Consider the following 14,063-nt stretch of genomic DNA (forward strand, 5'->3'; position numbering starts at 1 on the left):
CACTATTAGGACACTGAGTTATTGTTACTGTGTTATATAATAGGCATGTTTCATTGTCAAGTATTCAGTACTGTCGTTGCACTTGTATCATGTAGATTAAAATGTAATAACCTTTGAGAGTGTTATTCGTATTGGGTCTCGAACCCTAACTTGGTATATCCTGACAAATAAATGACATAACAAGAATGTTCCTGGCTGAAGTCGCTTTTTCCATATCATAATAATTTCTCGTTGCTAGGGTGACATTCTAGCAATATCGTTAACGCCATTTTGATTCGTTGAAAGGCATGGCCACCAAGGACGTATACTAGTATATGTATATCATGGAAAATTTGAAAATCTTGTTTTTAAAACGATTCAATATTATTACTTTGGAGAACTTTTACCAAAATGGTTCATTCTTTTTCATTGCTTTTTAGATAAAAATCCTTTCGTTATACAAAAGAAATTAAAAGCAGAATATACTGTAAGACATTAATTTAATTTACTTAAATTTTAGAAATATCATTTTCATGTAGGGTTTAATTATCTTGCATTTCAGGTATTTAGACAAAGCAACTTCTCAGTCTGAATTATAGAAACTTGGATAAGGGAGGTATTTGAAGTAACAGTGTCAGGGCAATTTCAAAATATTTGTACAAAAAAATATGCAGCAAAACAAACAAAAAATATCTAAATGATTTATTGATTTCAACGTAAGGTCACAAGCTTCACATAGTTATTTGCATTTTCTTTAAATTTCCATTAACATCGGAAAAGAAAAACACGACAAAATGAGCACCCGCTACTAAACCGCGTGTGGCCTATACTGAACAAAATAGCTTATCCTCCATGTGTGGCCTATACTGAACAAAATAGCTTATCCTACATTTGCTGTTTATATACGTTTTTTTTACATTTCGATTTTTTTTTCTATGAAAATTTTATTCTAGACTTGACAGTTTTAAAACGTCGTTCCGATTTGCCTTAATTTATTTTTTCTCTACAAAAGTTCGTTATTATACGGTCATACCGCTTAACATCAGCAAATGATCTAGAGCTTTTTAATTATCCAGTCCATGTAGTCTGTTTTTCCAACCGTGCATATGCTATATTCGGTTGGATGCAAAACTGTTGTGACTAATATGTATTAACGAAGGAGCTATGACAGTTTTGCGTTCAACACACGAGTTATAGTATTAAATCTTATCAGCGTTCCTATTCACCGTTCCGTATAGATTTCCACTGTGTTTTAGCACACAAAGATGATTGTATTATTGTGCTACATAATAAATACTACACAAAGTATGGTTGCATGACAATGCAAAAATATTGATTTCTGGTACTATTTTGTTACGCTTTTTGCATTATTGCACAAAAAACTGTTAAAACACATGTCTGAAATAAGCTTACTGTAGTTAGTAATTTTAAAATTTCAAAACTCGGATTACGCAGAGATATAATTTTATTCATAATACTACCTCAAGGCATAAAAATACACATAAAAGTTGTGGTTTAAGGAAACGAGTGATTAGCATTTATACAGCATTTTTTATAAGACATGGTTAAATATCACACAAAAATTATATGCTCTTTAAGATAGGGCGAAACAACGACGTTAGTTTGTTTTTGTTATAGGTTTCTACCAACAATATTTTCGCTTGTTTGTATTTTTTTGCATTTTCAGAAATGGAAAATGGCTGCAGTCGAATTAGTGCCTTGGCATTCTTTTATTTCGTCGAAAATTTGAAATCTCATTAGCAATATATAATTAATACTTAGCGTTCTCTATATTTCGAAAAAGTAATTTAAGTAGTTTTTAAGCCAAACAACAGGTTGTCTGTTTTGTTCAGTATATTTTATATTAAATACACAAAAGAAAGTAAACACGCAGTTCAAATTGTATACTTATCATATTACAACTATTCATATATCATTTTCTCTCTTGAATGAATGAGTGCATGTGAAATAATTTTCAGTTAGCTGTTTTGAGAGTAATATTATATCTACTGTATCCTGTACATTCCCATTCTTGAATTGTAAAAACTGGAGTAGATTTAATTTTTCGTTCTGTTTCTTCATAACTGATAAAAGCTTCAAGAAGTTTCACAGTCTGCAGCTGACCTTTACTAGGCAAACGCTGAACAAATGTTTGCCAATTGTTTTCCTCCAAGTTTGCTCCTTTCAACACATACGTTTTCAAATTAGGCATGTCACATAAATTCATTAAAGGCATCAAATATTCGTCCGCTACACTCAACATTATATATTCTATTTCTTTGAGTTTTGGTATTGTAGCATAAAGGTTGGTAAAATGATCTTCCTGTAATCGTTCAATTGTTAGCTTTTTTAGCGCTTCCAAGTTTGGAACGGAATTCAATATATCAGTAAACATGCAGTTACAACCAATGAATACATCGGCACCCCAGTCATCAATCACTAGCTCACTGATTCCTAAATTTGGCAAACTCTCTGCCATTGCCGATGATACTTTGTTAGACAAACTTGCTAAGTAAATGGTTTTTAACTTTTTAATCTGTCTTAAGCATAAGAACAATGACTGGTTTTCTAGAATATGCCAGAAGAAACACGATAGTCCAAGCTCTTCAAGATGAGGAAGTTCTGTTAAGCATTCTCCTATCAAGTTGAAGTTTTCTTCTGTAAAGCCCTGACATTTCAAGCATCTAAGATTAACCATTGATCGCATTGAAAAGAACATTGCCTTAGGTAACACACTTGTACAAAACAATTTCTCCATAACGATAAGGATATCGCTGTTGCTTTTACCTGAAAATTTCTTTTGTTTTTCTTCCAAGCCTCCAGCTGGGAGATAGTTAAACTCCAAGTCCCAAGCCAGAATGCCATCTGAAGACATGTCTAGAGTTTCAATGCTGCATAGATTTGACGTTTTTGTGCTCCAGTTCTCTAAAAACTGATTATTCAAACCGTGAAACTTTAAATGTTTTATTCCATGAATATTTGGCTTAATATTAAGATTTTTCAGTGGTTCTTTTGGGTCTATAATTTCGAGAGTTTGAAGAAACTTCGTTGCTTCTATTGTCTTCAGTAGTTTGAAAAATACCTTTGTAGTAAATCCAAGACAGTGTAAAGATATGAGGCTATCTGAATAATCTAATTTAGTTAGAATATCATAATACAACTCTTCGTTTCTCAAATCCATGGCTTGATTTAATGTTATACATGATACTTTCCCCCATGGTATATTTGGAATTATATCTACATTGAGCAAATATACGTTTTGAATTGTAATGCCGGCACCAACGTCGATTTTACATTGTGAATTTTTCTTACAAACCAAAGACGCAACCTCTGATGACTGATTACTCTGCATTTTAGTGGCCTGCCCATTATGACAGATGTCAACGAGATACACTTTGAACTTATTGCATTCTTTGACATCAAAAGACTTCATCGTGAAATTAGTGGAGCTCAATATGAAAGAAGAATTTTCAACTTTTTCACAGTCAATTTGTTCCAACACTTTTTCTTCTCCCTGCCAAGGAGTTCTTTCGTTAAGTGCATGTATGCGCACTACACATACACTCATACCTAACAGTTTTACATATTTAAGTTTCTTATCTGTGAATACCATCTCACAAGAAACAAATCTGAGTATATAGACTTTTTTCAAGTTTATGCATTCTGAAAAATCAAACACTACATATCCAAGTTTGTGGCCATTGGGACCTTTAGAACATTCGCGGCTGACAGAAGTTAAGTTTAGTTCTTTCAGATTGCAAAGACGCAAGGACAAACGTTTTTTAGTCCTTGTGCAGCAGTAATTACACGCGTCGAACTGCATATCCAGTGTCGTTAAATTAGAAAAGGAATAATTTCCGGTAGAAAGACAATCCAGCAACCTGGTTTGTGCTGTTGCTGATAGAAAATTCAAGTGCATCCTAATACTTCTAATCCTGTTTGTATCTGTCTTTAACAAATCGAGACAATCCTCAAAATCGGGCTGGCTTTCAAAGTTGATTGCGTTCAACGGCACATTTGGCACGGGAGTCCCAAATTTTACGTTTCTGAACTCACGTAAACATTTCAAACGAAATAAGAAAGAATGATGCTGATTTTTATTTAAGCACATCCTACTATGCTCAACTTTGGTAACATGTTTCAACATGTCAACGGCAAGGCTGGTGTCAATTCCACAGGCAAACAATATCACATTTTCAATTTCGTTTATTCTATTATACGTTTCACAGTATTTTTCAAATATTTGAAATGGGTTAACTTCGTTGTCATTATAGGCAACCAGATAAATTGCAGCCAGATACTCTTGTAAAGTTTTATGTAAAAACGAAAGTTTAGACATTTCTAATGAAATACTACCAATGATATTTGTCTTTGATAATATACCAGATTTGACCGACACTTCCAATTCTTCCGGAGTAAGTTTATTTAGAAGAATTTCCTCGCTGAAAACGAGTGTGTTGGTTTTATTTTCAAATAGTCCTTCAAATGCAATTTTACAAAGCTTCAAAATAAGTTTGCTGTACTGTAAGGAAATTGGTCGTTTCTTTAAACATTCCGGAAGCATATCGGCTTCCTTTGACCATTCAATCTTGACTTGTTCTAGATATGGAACACTGGAGAGCCTTCCATCATACTTTCGTTTCTGTCCATATTTTGGCATTATATTTCGATACCCTTCCTCGTGGTCTAGAATATTTTCCAATAAAGAGGAATAGTTACCAGCCATGGTACTTTCCAACGAACCATCTTTAAACCATTTAAGAACCATAAATATCGCAATAAGAGGAATTATCATCAAATCTGGTAGACCATATTTTACATGGAAGCGGCTTTTTACTTCCTGCACAAAGTCTTCCGCATTTTTCTTATTTGAGTTTATTTGATGAGATTCGTTTTGATTAAGCTTGCTAATAACTTTTCTCGCCAAATCACCAACGTTTATATTACTTTTGATTCCCTTTATGATAATGGCTCGATCAATAGTTGCATAACTTGGCCTGATGTCATCTAACTTCCACGGTCTAGTAGTGGTGAGGACAGTGCAGTGGTTCATGTCTTTCCGGCCTGGAAATGAAGGGTCCTGACCGAGAGGTGACGACAATGAAGATTCCGGAGTATTCCATTCATCAAGACCATCAACAACAACTAAACACTTTTCGGGCTCTTCCTTTAAAATGTCCTCTGCGTATTCAAATAAATTAGGTGTCTGGGGAAATATCTGGTTGCGAATCATTTCAGTAAGGTCTACTTCCTTTGATGCATGTCTTAAAGAAATGAACAACACAATATCAAACTCGTGAAGCATTTTTTCGTCTTCGTTTAATTTAGTTTGCGGTCCACTTTCTTGTTTCTTCATGCTATTAATCCACGAATCTATCAGTTTCAAACACCACGTTGATTTTCCTACACCTGCGTCTCCTAAAACAAAAATGTTTTCAACTCTCTTGTTTTCTTTGTAGAAAATATCGCGATAGTTTGAAACAATATTATTATAGCCCTGTGTGGTGGTCCTGTTACTTCCCCGTTCATGTACCAGCTCATCACAGACGTTTAATTCCATATAAAAGTCATCCACTCTTGCGTCGAGTTTCTTCAGTAGCGGAGATATTGGTATTGTTGACAAGTGTTTCGAATACAAACAGATTAACTCGTTTTTCAAGTCTGAAATTGGCATTATAATAATTCGATTTTAGATATATTCCAATGAACATGTACATTTGTGTACAGAAATAATGAGAAGAGAACATACTGCAGAGGTTTGCAATTTAAACTAGAGCTAATGTACACGAATTTGGAATGTAAGTCTAAACATATACATATTAGTTCGATACTAAGAAAACTATTCGGCTTACTAAGTCGTGTACTGATCTATGACAGAGGAACTAAATTTTATTTTCATTATTTGCTATGTCGTTGATAAATGCGTAATTAAACTTTGTATATTGTGCACGCTACAGTTCCATGCAGCTCAGCAAAACTTGACTAAAAACGAAGTTGTAGACAAAACGTATTTACTGTTATTTAGCCTAAGTTACAGACTTCCAAGCTACTCGCCAACATTTGGGGTGTTACTTTTCACCATGTTCATTTCCACCAAGTTTGGCATAGAATGCATATAGGACAAAGAAATATTTTAAACTGAGAGAAATAGAGTCAGATATTTCTTAAAAACACAAGAAAGTATGTGGATTTTCTACATTATTTCAAACGCCTTGCAACGGTTTACTCCCTTCTGTATTATATATTTGAAACTTTTATATGGACTTTTCCCACTGGTCGCACAGTGCCAAAATTTCATGGATTTTTGAAAGAAAATATTCCATGTAAAATTTGCGAACTAGTCGCTTTAAACGTGTGGAACCAGTGGAATACAGGGTTGATCTTAAGGTTATCTTACGTTGTGATTATTAAATCCACATTGCAGTGATCGAAGGTAGCTTAACAAGAGCAAAATTACAAAGTCAGAAATCTTTTTAATAACATAACAATTCTAAGAGCTATGTAAATGTCTGACAAAAATCTAATTATACCTTTTTTGTGTTTAAGGTAGGTAAGCCTCTTCTTGTGAAGTAACGTCACTTTATCTGATGATGTTAGTTTTGTTTTCAAACTTGACAACTCCTGCAAGAAAAATTTACATTCACCCTATTCTTTTTTTATTGAAAATTAAAATTATGGCGTATATTTGTATAAACAATGAAAGGAAAGGCGTCAACTTGACGTTAATGCTGCTTAGTGATAACGGGTCGTTTTGATGACGTCCGCGTATAGTCTGGGAGAACGTTTCTTAGATGACGTAACAGTTGTTCCGTCTGGTGAACAGAATGGCCGCCTTGAACTGCAGAACTACCTTCGAGCTTCCAAAAAGTTTGTGTAATTAAAGAATAAATATCAACAAGACAGAAAGAAAACTATCCAAATGATACCTGTTCAGTTTGAACATTCATATAAATTTAATTCATTTCAACTACTAAAATAGTCAGAAAACATGTACAGTTTCTTAAAAGACCGTTTCAGCGTATATTTTCATTTCAGTAATGAAAGCACACCTGTTGCAAATCCATTATTTTCTTTGCTGTATCTGACTGCAACTCTTGCATCTGTTTCATGGTACTCTCTAACAATGTTTGCCTCTGTTCTAAGACCTCTTGTCTATTTGACAAAGACTGTGTTGCTTCTGAGGATGTTTTCGACAGTTTGTCCAGTGATTCTTTGAGTTGTTCAATTTGGAGTTTCTCTAAAATTTCTTTTTGTTTCTCATCCATTTCATCAAGCGCTTCTTGTCTCTTCTCCTCAACCGCTTTCAATGCCGATTCGCGAATATTCCATTCGTCTTCAGTACTTATGATCAAGTCTGCTTTCTTCAGCTGAAAATGGCATAATCATGCCAAAATTATTAATTCATGTGGCCATGTTTGAAATGAAATAGCGAGTGATATTTATAAAGCATGCAGTCCCGTGCTTTTAATAGCATGAATCCTTAACTTACAGATATAAACATTTAACTTGAGTATAAGACCAGTGAGACGATTTCAAAAGATATATACGTATTTGATAACACAAAACAATCACGTCATTGGTGAAAGACTATACATGTATATAACCTGCATTCGAACTGGAATTCATACACATTTCGCTATTTTCTTGGTCATTTCCTGCTGCAATACACTGAATTTAGTATAAACTAAAAATGATGTTAGTAAGATATCATCGGTCCGGCAAAAGTATAACAGGTACTAGTATTAGAACATCGTGACATTTAATAGAATCATACTTGTCTGAGTTTAGATATTGCTTGTTTTGCATGTCGGTGTGTGTGTAGTTTTCCTCCGTCTCCGAGCAATTGTATCATAACATCAACATAGCTGTTTAGTTTCCCGGCTTGGATCTCGAGCGATGCAAGGTGGAGAATCTCGTTCCTAGCCTTCCTACTCTGTATTGAGATATTTTTATTTTAAGTAATCTATATATGCATATGTTAGACTACGATTTAAGTGAATACATTAAAATTGTCTGGCTTAATTGCATTACTTTCATTTTTTCATTCTCTTTTAAACGTAATGCTCTGAATGTAGATATGTCACATTGCAAAAAGAAAATAACTGTTTTATAAAATTCTGGGAAAAATAATACTTTAATGTTGATATATATTAATCTCAATCAATTAAGTTTCAATGTCACATATTTCTTACTTATTAAGTATTTGCTTTTGGAAATCTCGGGAAACCATTGACACTGTATACAATAAAACCTTAAAGAAAATACTCCAAGGAGCGCTGTATTTACTGGCAGTACTTGATACCTCTATCCTGTGTTCTTGGTTATTTTGTAATGGTATTAATGCAAAAGGTCAACTGACACAAATTTCATCTGTATTAATATTGTACTGACAAAAAATGATTAAATGAACATTTGGTGTTCTTTAATATAAATGTGCACAACATCTTTAAAAGAATATTACCTTAGAGAAAACGTCGGTTTTCGGTTCGAATTTGTCAATCGGTGTATTAACACTTTTTTGTATAAACATGTTGTTTGTTACAATACTCAACAGACCCTTGCAGTCGGTGTCGGCGGCGCTAACATTTTCCACATAGCCTCCACCATCTATAAAACACTTTGCAATCTCCCAGTGACTCGTGCACCATTTTGTAGAGTCCGTGTTTCCCCAGGACGGTCTACCATTCATGTGTTGCTGGGCGATTTTATCAAATATTGTTCCACAGACATCATTAGGACAGGGTATTCGCCTATGTTGCGGGTCGTAACGACAAAAGCATCGATTCCCCTGTCCACAAGTGCCACGTTTATGAGCTGGAAGTAACATATCAATGGAACATTGGTTACAGGTGGCGTCAGGCCGTCCAAGTTCCTTCCGGACCTCCTCTAATATGCTCCTCCCTTGAGCTTTGACCTCATCATCTACGAATTCCTGTATACCATCTTTAAGATACTTTAAAGCAAGACCCGCCTTCACCCAGTCTCTATAACGCGGATTTCTCAACTGCTGTTCGTGTGAATCCATACTAAAACAATGGTCTTCGTGTTAATCAACCAGGGTCAATATCTTGTAATTTCCATAAAGTCGCGTACATTTTGATGTTTCTTGTTTTGAACTTATTAATGAAATCTAGAATTGATATGAATATGCCTACATTCAGTTATCCGTTCACCCTCTTGATCACCCTATGATCTAAAATAAGCACCCGGAAAACCGTTCCGTTACTATATCGATCTCGGGAAAACCCACCTGTCGGTGATATAAATAGACAAACTATCGATCCGTATAATCTGTAAATAAGACCAAAGAAAGTATAATACCGCGTTGTGCATTCGGGCGTAGATGTACTTTTACAGGTAAAGGGGTGCTATAGTTTTACTGAATACATGTTTTATATATAAAAGGACACTTACGAATACGATACACTAAGCTTGTCTCGTTGGCGCATTAGGTTAGAATGAACGCCAAACACCATGTATTTGGTATAGGTGTGGGTTCGAATCCCGGAAAAGTAAGATTTTTGTTGTTGTTTATTTATAACTACAAATGTACATTTTATAATGTCCAGCTTTTTTCACGAAATAAACGTGCAATTTTATGAATACAAATTTGTGAATACTTTATGTAAAATATGTCACAGACAGAAAATATAAAAGAAAATAAAAGGGAAAAAATTGAAAAAAAAATAATTAACAATATTCAAACAGTAAATATCAAATTCAAGACAATAAAATATGATACGTACTAATTGAATTATAATTAATAATACAATAAAAACATCCACTGGGGTTCGAACGTACACGTCATATGCCGTGTATATGCGGCAAACACTCTTATCAATACACTGTGCAGTCTTTGTTTGCAACTCAGCTAATTTCTTACATTATATACCTATTTCTTACGTAAATCATCAGCCGAGATGATCCGAATACCAGATCCATCTTAGTATATGAACTCGCCCAAAGGTAATTTTTGAAGGTCAACGTATATTTATACATACAGGTTATGTAGACTTGCCAAATAAGTTTAATTTGTTTTAGTATAATGTTTTGAAATTATAACAAATTACATCCAAAGTCATTCGTAAAATGGAATCAAAGTACCGAAAGTACAGAAAGACTGGCTACCACAAGATGAAAACTGTGCGGGAAAGATGTTTGCAAAATCTTAGATATTATGTTTTTTCCATATCAAAGTAAGGCGAGCAAAGGGTACTGTTGTGATGAATCATCTTGATTAACTTGAGAAGGTAGTGTAAGGATATTACAGACTATAGATGGTGAAAAAATACATTGTGTTTGCTCCATTGGGGATAACATAATTAGTGAGAAACACGGCACATAAATCTCACTGGGTAATCTAAAAGACGGAAGATTAATTTCTAACAAAAAAGTCAGGTTCCGAGAACACAATCCAATCAAACCGCAACCCCGTAACAGTGTAAGTATTGATTTGTACACATAAATATATTTTGAACATATAAACGAAGTAAAAATTATAGACAAATGAGGGCAAAATGAACAATGAAAGGAACACAGTCGGACATCGTCTTGTAAATGTCAGTTGCAAACACGTCACAGGTTAATCTAACCGGTTTATGCTACGTTTGTAACCTTATCGTTGGTCCCAGCATGGTTTCAAAGTTAACACTAAAAAGCCAAGTTGATTCATTGACTTTCATATAGCATGGATTTGCATATAAATAAGTAAAATCTCATATCAATATACCGTGTTTAGGAGACTATCCTAAGGACAATGAAATTGCTTACAATGTGTAAGTTTTAAGGGGTACAAACAAGAGCAAGACAAGACTTTCTTCTGGTTAGGGACATTGCAAACAAAATTGAGGTATTATAAAGAACAATTACAAGAAATAGAGTAACTAAAAACGAAGGTGAAAAATATCCTACGTTGCCATATTAAAATTTTATGAATAAACTATCGGCTTTTACTCTTGAACTTTTGGTAACGATTTCGCATAATTTGACAGTCAACGTTAATATATGTTTATAAAGAAGCGATAATATTATAACGATATTTTACTTTTCGAAAAAAAACAACATTGAGGGACATAATATCAGATAACTATAAAGGTAACAAAAACAACATCCATACTTCGATATGCAATGCCCCAAATAATGTATGAACATTAATCAGGTTGAAAAGACTTGCATTTTTTAATAATGTTCTAGTAAATTACGGTGAATTTAATGCCAAAGGAATAAATTCCTATAAATATTATATACATATACTTAGCACAGTAAGATAGAGAAACATACGTGCGGTATGGCTTTTATCATGAGTCGCAAATAGCTTAAAATAGAACATAGAAAACCTAAATAATCTTAGGAAATCTGAAAATAGATGCCTGAAGAAAACCCCATTACTTGAAAAAAAGGGATATAAAAAGACATCGTTTTAATGTCTGCCAGAGTTTTAATGTATCTTCAAGATCAAAGCACTGAAGTACTGCTGGGGCGATTTCTTATCGGTATGAGGGAAATTTGAGCTCGAACCCCGCCGGACTGTTACTGATTATGGTCTAGTCCTGTTCCTTCCCTAATAGGTAGATCACTACCAAATCAAATGTAAGCCTACGCAGGTCTAGTCACAAGTAGGCCATATATAAATAGTGCTAATGTTTCTCCTTTTCCTCGCGCCCTTTCTCAGTAGCATCGTGTTTTCTTTTACTCCAACGCGTTTCAGTATGTATCACTTAGCATTCTATCGAAATCGGCATGTTCCTATCGCATGCTATCTAATGTTTTGAAAATAGAAATTGAAGGAAGCGATCGAAAAGGAGTAAATTCAGCGGGTTGTATTTAACGAACAGTAATTTTCTTATATAAAAGTTAACACCTACTTTTCCTTTTGTTTTTCTAAAGTAGCGATATAGTTCTTTATGGGAATATAAGTCTCTGAAAATCTGATATGCTAGAAAATGTCGGAAAACCGTTTTAAAGTGAGTGAATTTTATATAAAATAAAGAACAGCCGGATTTAGTGGTGTTCAGCCTAATACGATGGCTAGGAAAATTGACGGACCCGTAATAGTGTACCTCCTTTTTTGAAGAGTATTCAATTCCTACCATAAGGCTACTTTAACTAATTTTTCAGGAGGGCGTAGGTTCAAGCCCTTCTAAGACCAAACTTTATTTTTTTTATATTTCTTTTATCTAGTAAGATAAACTGTTGTGTTTTTTTTTTCAAGACTTATTATCATTGATTTGTTGTACAAAAGCGGACAGTTTTCATTTGATTAGCCATTTCTTGCTATTTAGTATGAATTTAACCTCTGATACAGAAGGGTGAAGGTTTAGACATCTTTGAAAATACTTAGATATGTGTTGTAAAAGTCATTGATTTTGCATTTATTCTTTAGTTTACAAATTTTAGAAGAAATATAGGTAGGTTTTACTTCTGCCCTATGGTTCTTTTTGAATGCAGAGAGCAAGGCAATAACTTTTCAGTGTTGGAGCGTAATATCTGTCCGATTAAATCCTTTTACTTGAGGCTCCCCAGAAAAATTTGTTATCGACAGTTTTATTTTGTGTTTTATAATTGTAACGCAATTACTTTGAGGTTTCTTTTAGCAAAATATTTGGTATAATGAATTCTCTGCGGTCGTTTTGCACAGTGGTTATCACTTTGAAATTTGTCTTGAGGAAATAACATAAATTATACAAAATTAAAAACAAAAACAAACAAAAATGACACGGTAAAAGTTGTTTAAAAATGCAACGCAGTGCAAAATAATGTTAATTTCAAGACTGTGTTTAAAAAAATCGCTTACATCTACGTCCTCCACCCCCTTAAGCAAATTGGAGACAAAGCACTTTTTACAATTTTACTTTCAGCATTCGTCAGAATGTTTCTGAAACGAATTTGTTTAGTGTAGAAATAGCCAAACAAATAAATAAACTGCCGTTAAATCAAATAATATTATAGTTTTTATTGTAAATGTAAGCATTATTTCTGTAGCAAAACATAACATGTACGCTGTTTCGGTATACAAACCGAGGAATGTTGTCGTTTGTTTCTTTTCACGTTACCGTGGCAATTCCACGTAGCGATTACGTCCCGTAGGACCTGCAGCAACTGATCTGGAAGAATTGATTTTTAAAACTTATGCTTCCCTTTTACATTATACATAAAATTATTTTGTGCTCATTATTTATTGTATTATATGCAAAATCATACCAAGTAAAAAGCAATACTTTTGATAAACATTTAATTAATAATGCGCAGTATAATTCATATCGACATCTGTTATGAATGAAACTATGAATGGAACCAGTTTGTTTAATGAGTTATTTATACACCGAGGTCATAATCTATAACGAAGTGGTCGCTGGAATTCCGTTTCCATTTAAACAACATAAACATTATCTAAGTGTTTCGAAAAAAATTTGATTCGATGTGTTGTATATTTTTGTTAAATACGTTTTACATTTCGCATGATTTATCAGCTTTATCTCTGCATATTACAAAGTGTGTGTGTATTATGCCATTGAGTTTTACATTACCAAAGACGAAAAAGTTCCATTCATACGGACATTTCATTCATAGAGGGCGAATTAATTTACCTTTGTTATGTAATATTTTCTAATGTTATCTAAAAGGATAACAGAGAGATGCGTGACATAATCATTTACAGAATCAAACAAAATGGTTGAAAAAAAGTTTTTATTGAACAGATGAGTTTAACAATCTTTAAACAAATCCGTGGTAAAACTGATATACATGACGGAACTATTTGAATTGCGCATGAAATGATTTATGTTGTCAGTCTCAGCACTCGGTTGATCTTTGTGACTTTCGATTTGTGGCAATTATAGTCTGGCAAACAAATTCGCCAGCCTAAAAAATGACACTGAAGCATAACGGATAAAAAAAATTTGGTGCATTTTATAGCCAGAAGAATGATATTTCTGGGGTTTTATAAAATGTTTTTTTTTTTTTTTTTTTTTTTTTTTTTTTGCAGACTTAAATGAATAATTTTAGACAAAACAAAAGAACATAAAATGTTAATTAACATGTCCATGATGAACAAAATACAACAAATAACATACTTTATACCGTTG

The 14,063-nt window shown here is 33.6% G+C and overlaps 1 protein-coding gene across 1 annotated transcript; it reads right to left on the reverse strand.

The window, feature by feature from the left end:
* Positions 1-667: 667 nt before the first annotated feature.
* On the reverse strand, positions 668-9,171 carry LOC128551559 (uncharacterized). The gene is made up of 5 exons (XM_053532462.1): positions 8,441-9,171; positions 7,754-7,912; positions 7,029-7,346; positions 6,510-6,600; positions 668-5,640 (listed from the first exon to the last, which is right to left on the reverse strand). Exons 1-5 carry the CDS (start codon positions 9,002-9,004, stop codon positions 1,955-1,957), a joined length of 4,818 nt encoding a protein of 1,605 aa, XP_053388437.1. The 5' UTR covers positions 9,005-9,171; the 3' UTR covers positions 668-1,954.
* Positions 9,172-14,063: the final 4,892 nt, after the last annotated feature.

Source organism: Mercenaria mercenaria, unplaced genomic scaffold (assembly GCF_021730395.1).
Source record: "Mercenaria mercenaria strain notata unplaced genomic scaffold, MADL_Memer_1 contig_1264, whole genome shotgun sequence".
Classification (NCBI taxonomy): domain Eukaryota; kingdom Metazoa; phylum Mollusca; class Bivalvia; order Venerida; family Veneridae; genus Mercenaria; species Mercenaria mercenaria.

Bases quoted from the DNA above. Each gene is read 5' to 3' on its own strand.
- LOC128551559 (XM_053532462.1), bottom strand. From the start codon at position 9,004: ATGGATTCACACGAACAGCAGTTGAGAAATCCGCGTTATAGAGACTGG. The intron at 7,347-7,753 runs GTATGATTCTAT...TGCCATTTTCAG, and splicing joins CAATATCTAAACTCAGACAA to CTGAAGAAAGCAGACTTGAT. The intron at 6,601-7,028 runs GTGTGCTTTCAT...TTTTTCTTGCAG, and splicing joins AAATAATGGATTTGCAACAG to GAGTTGTCAAGTTTGAAAAC.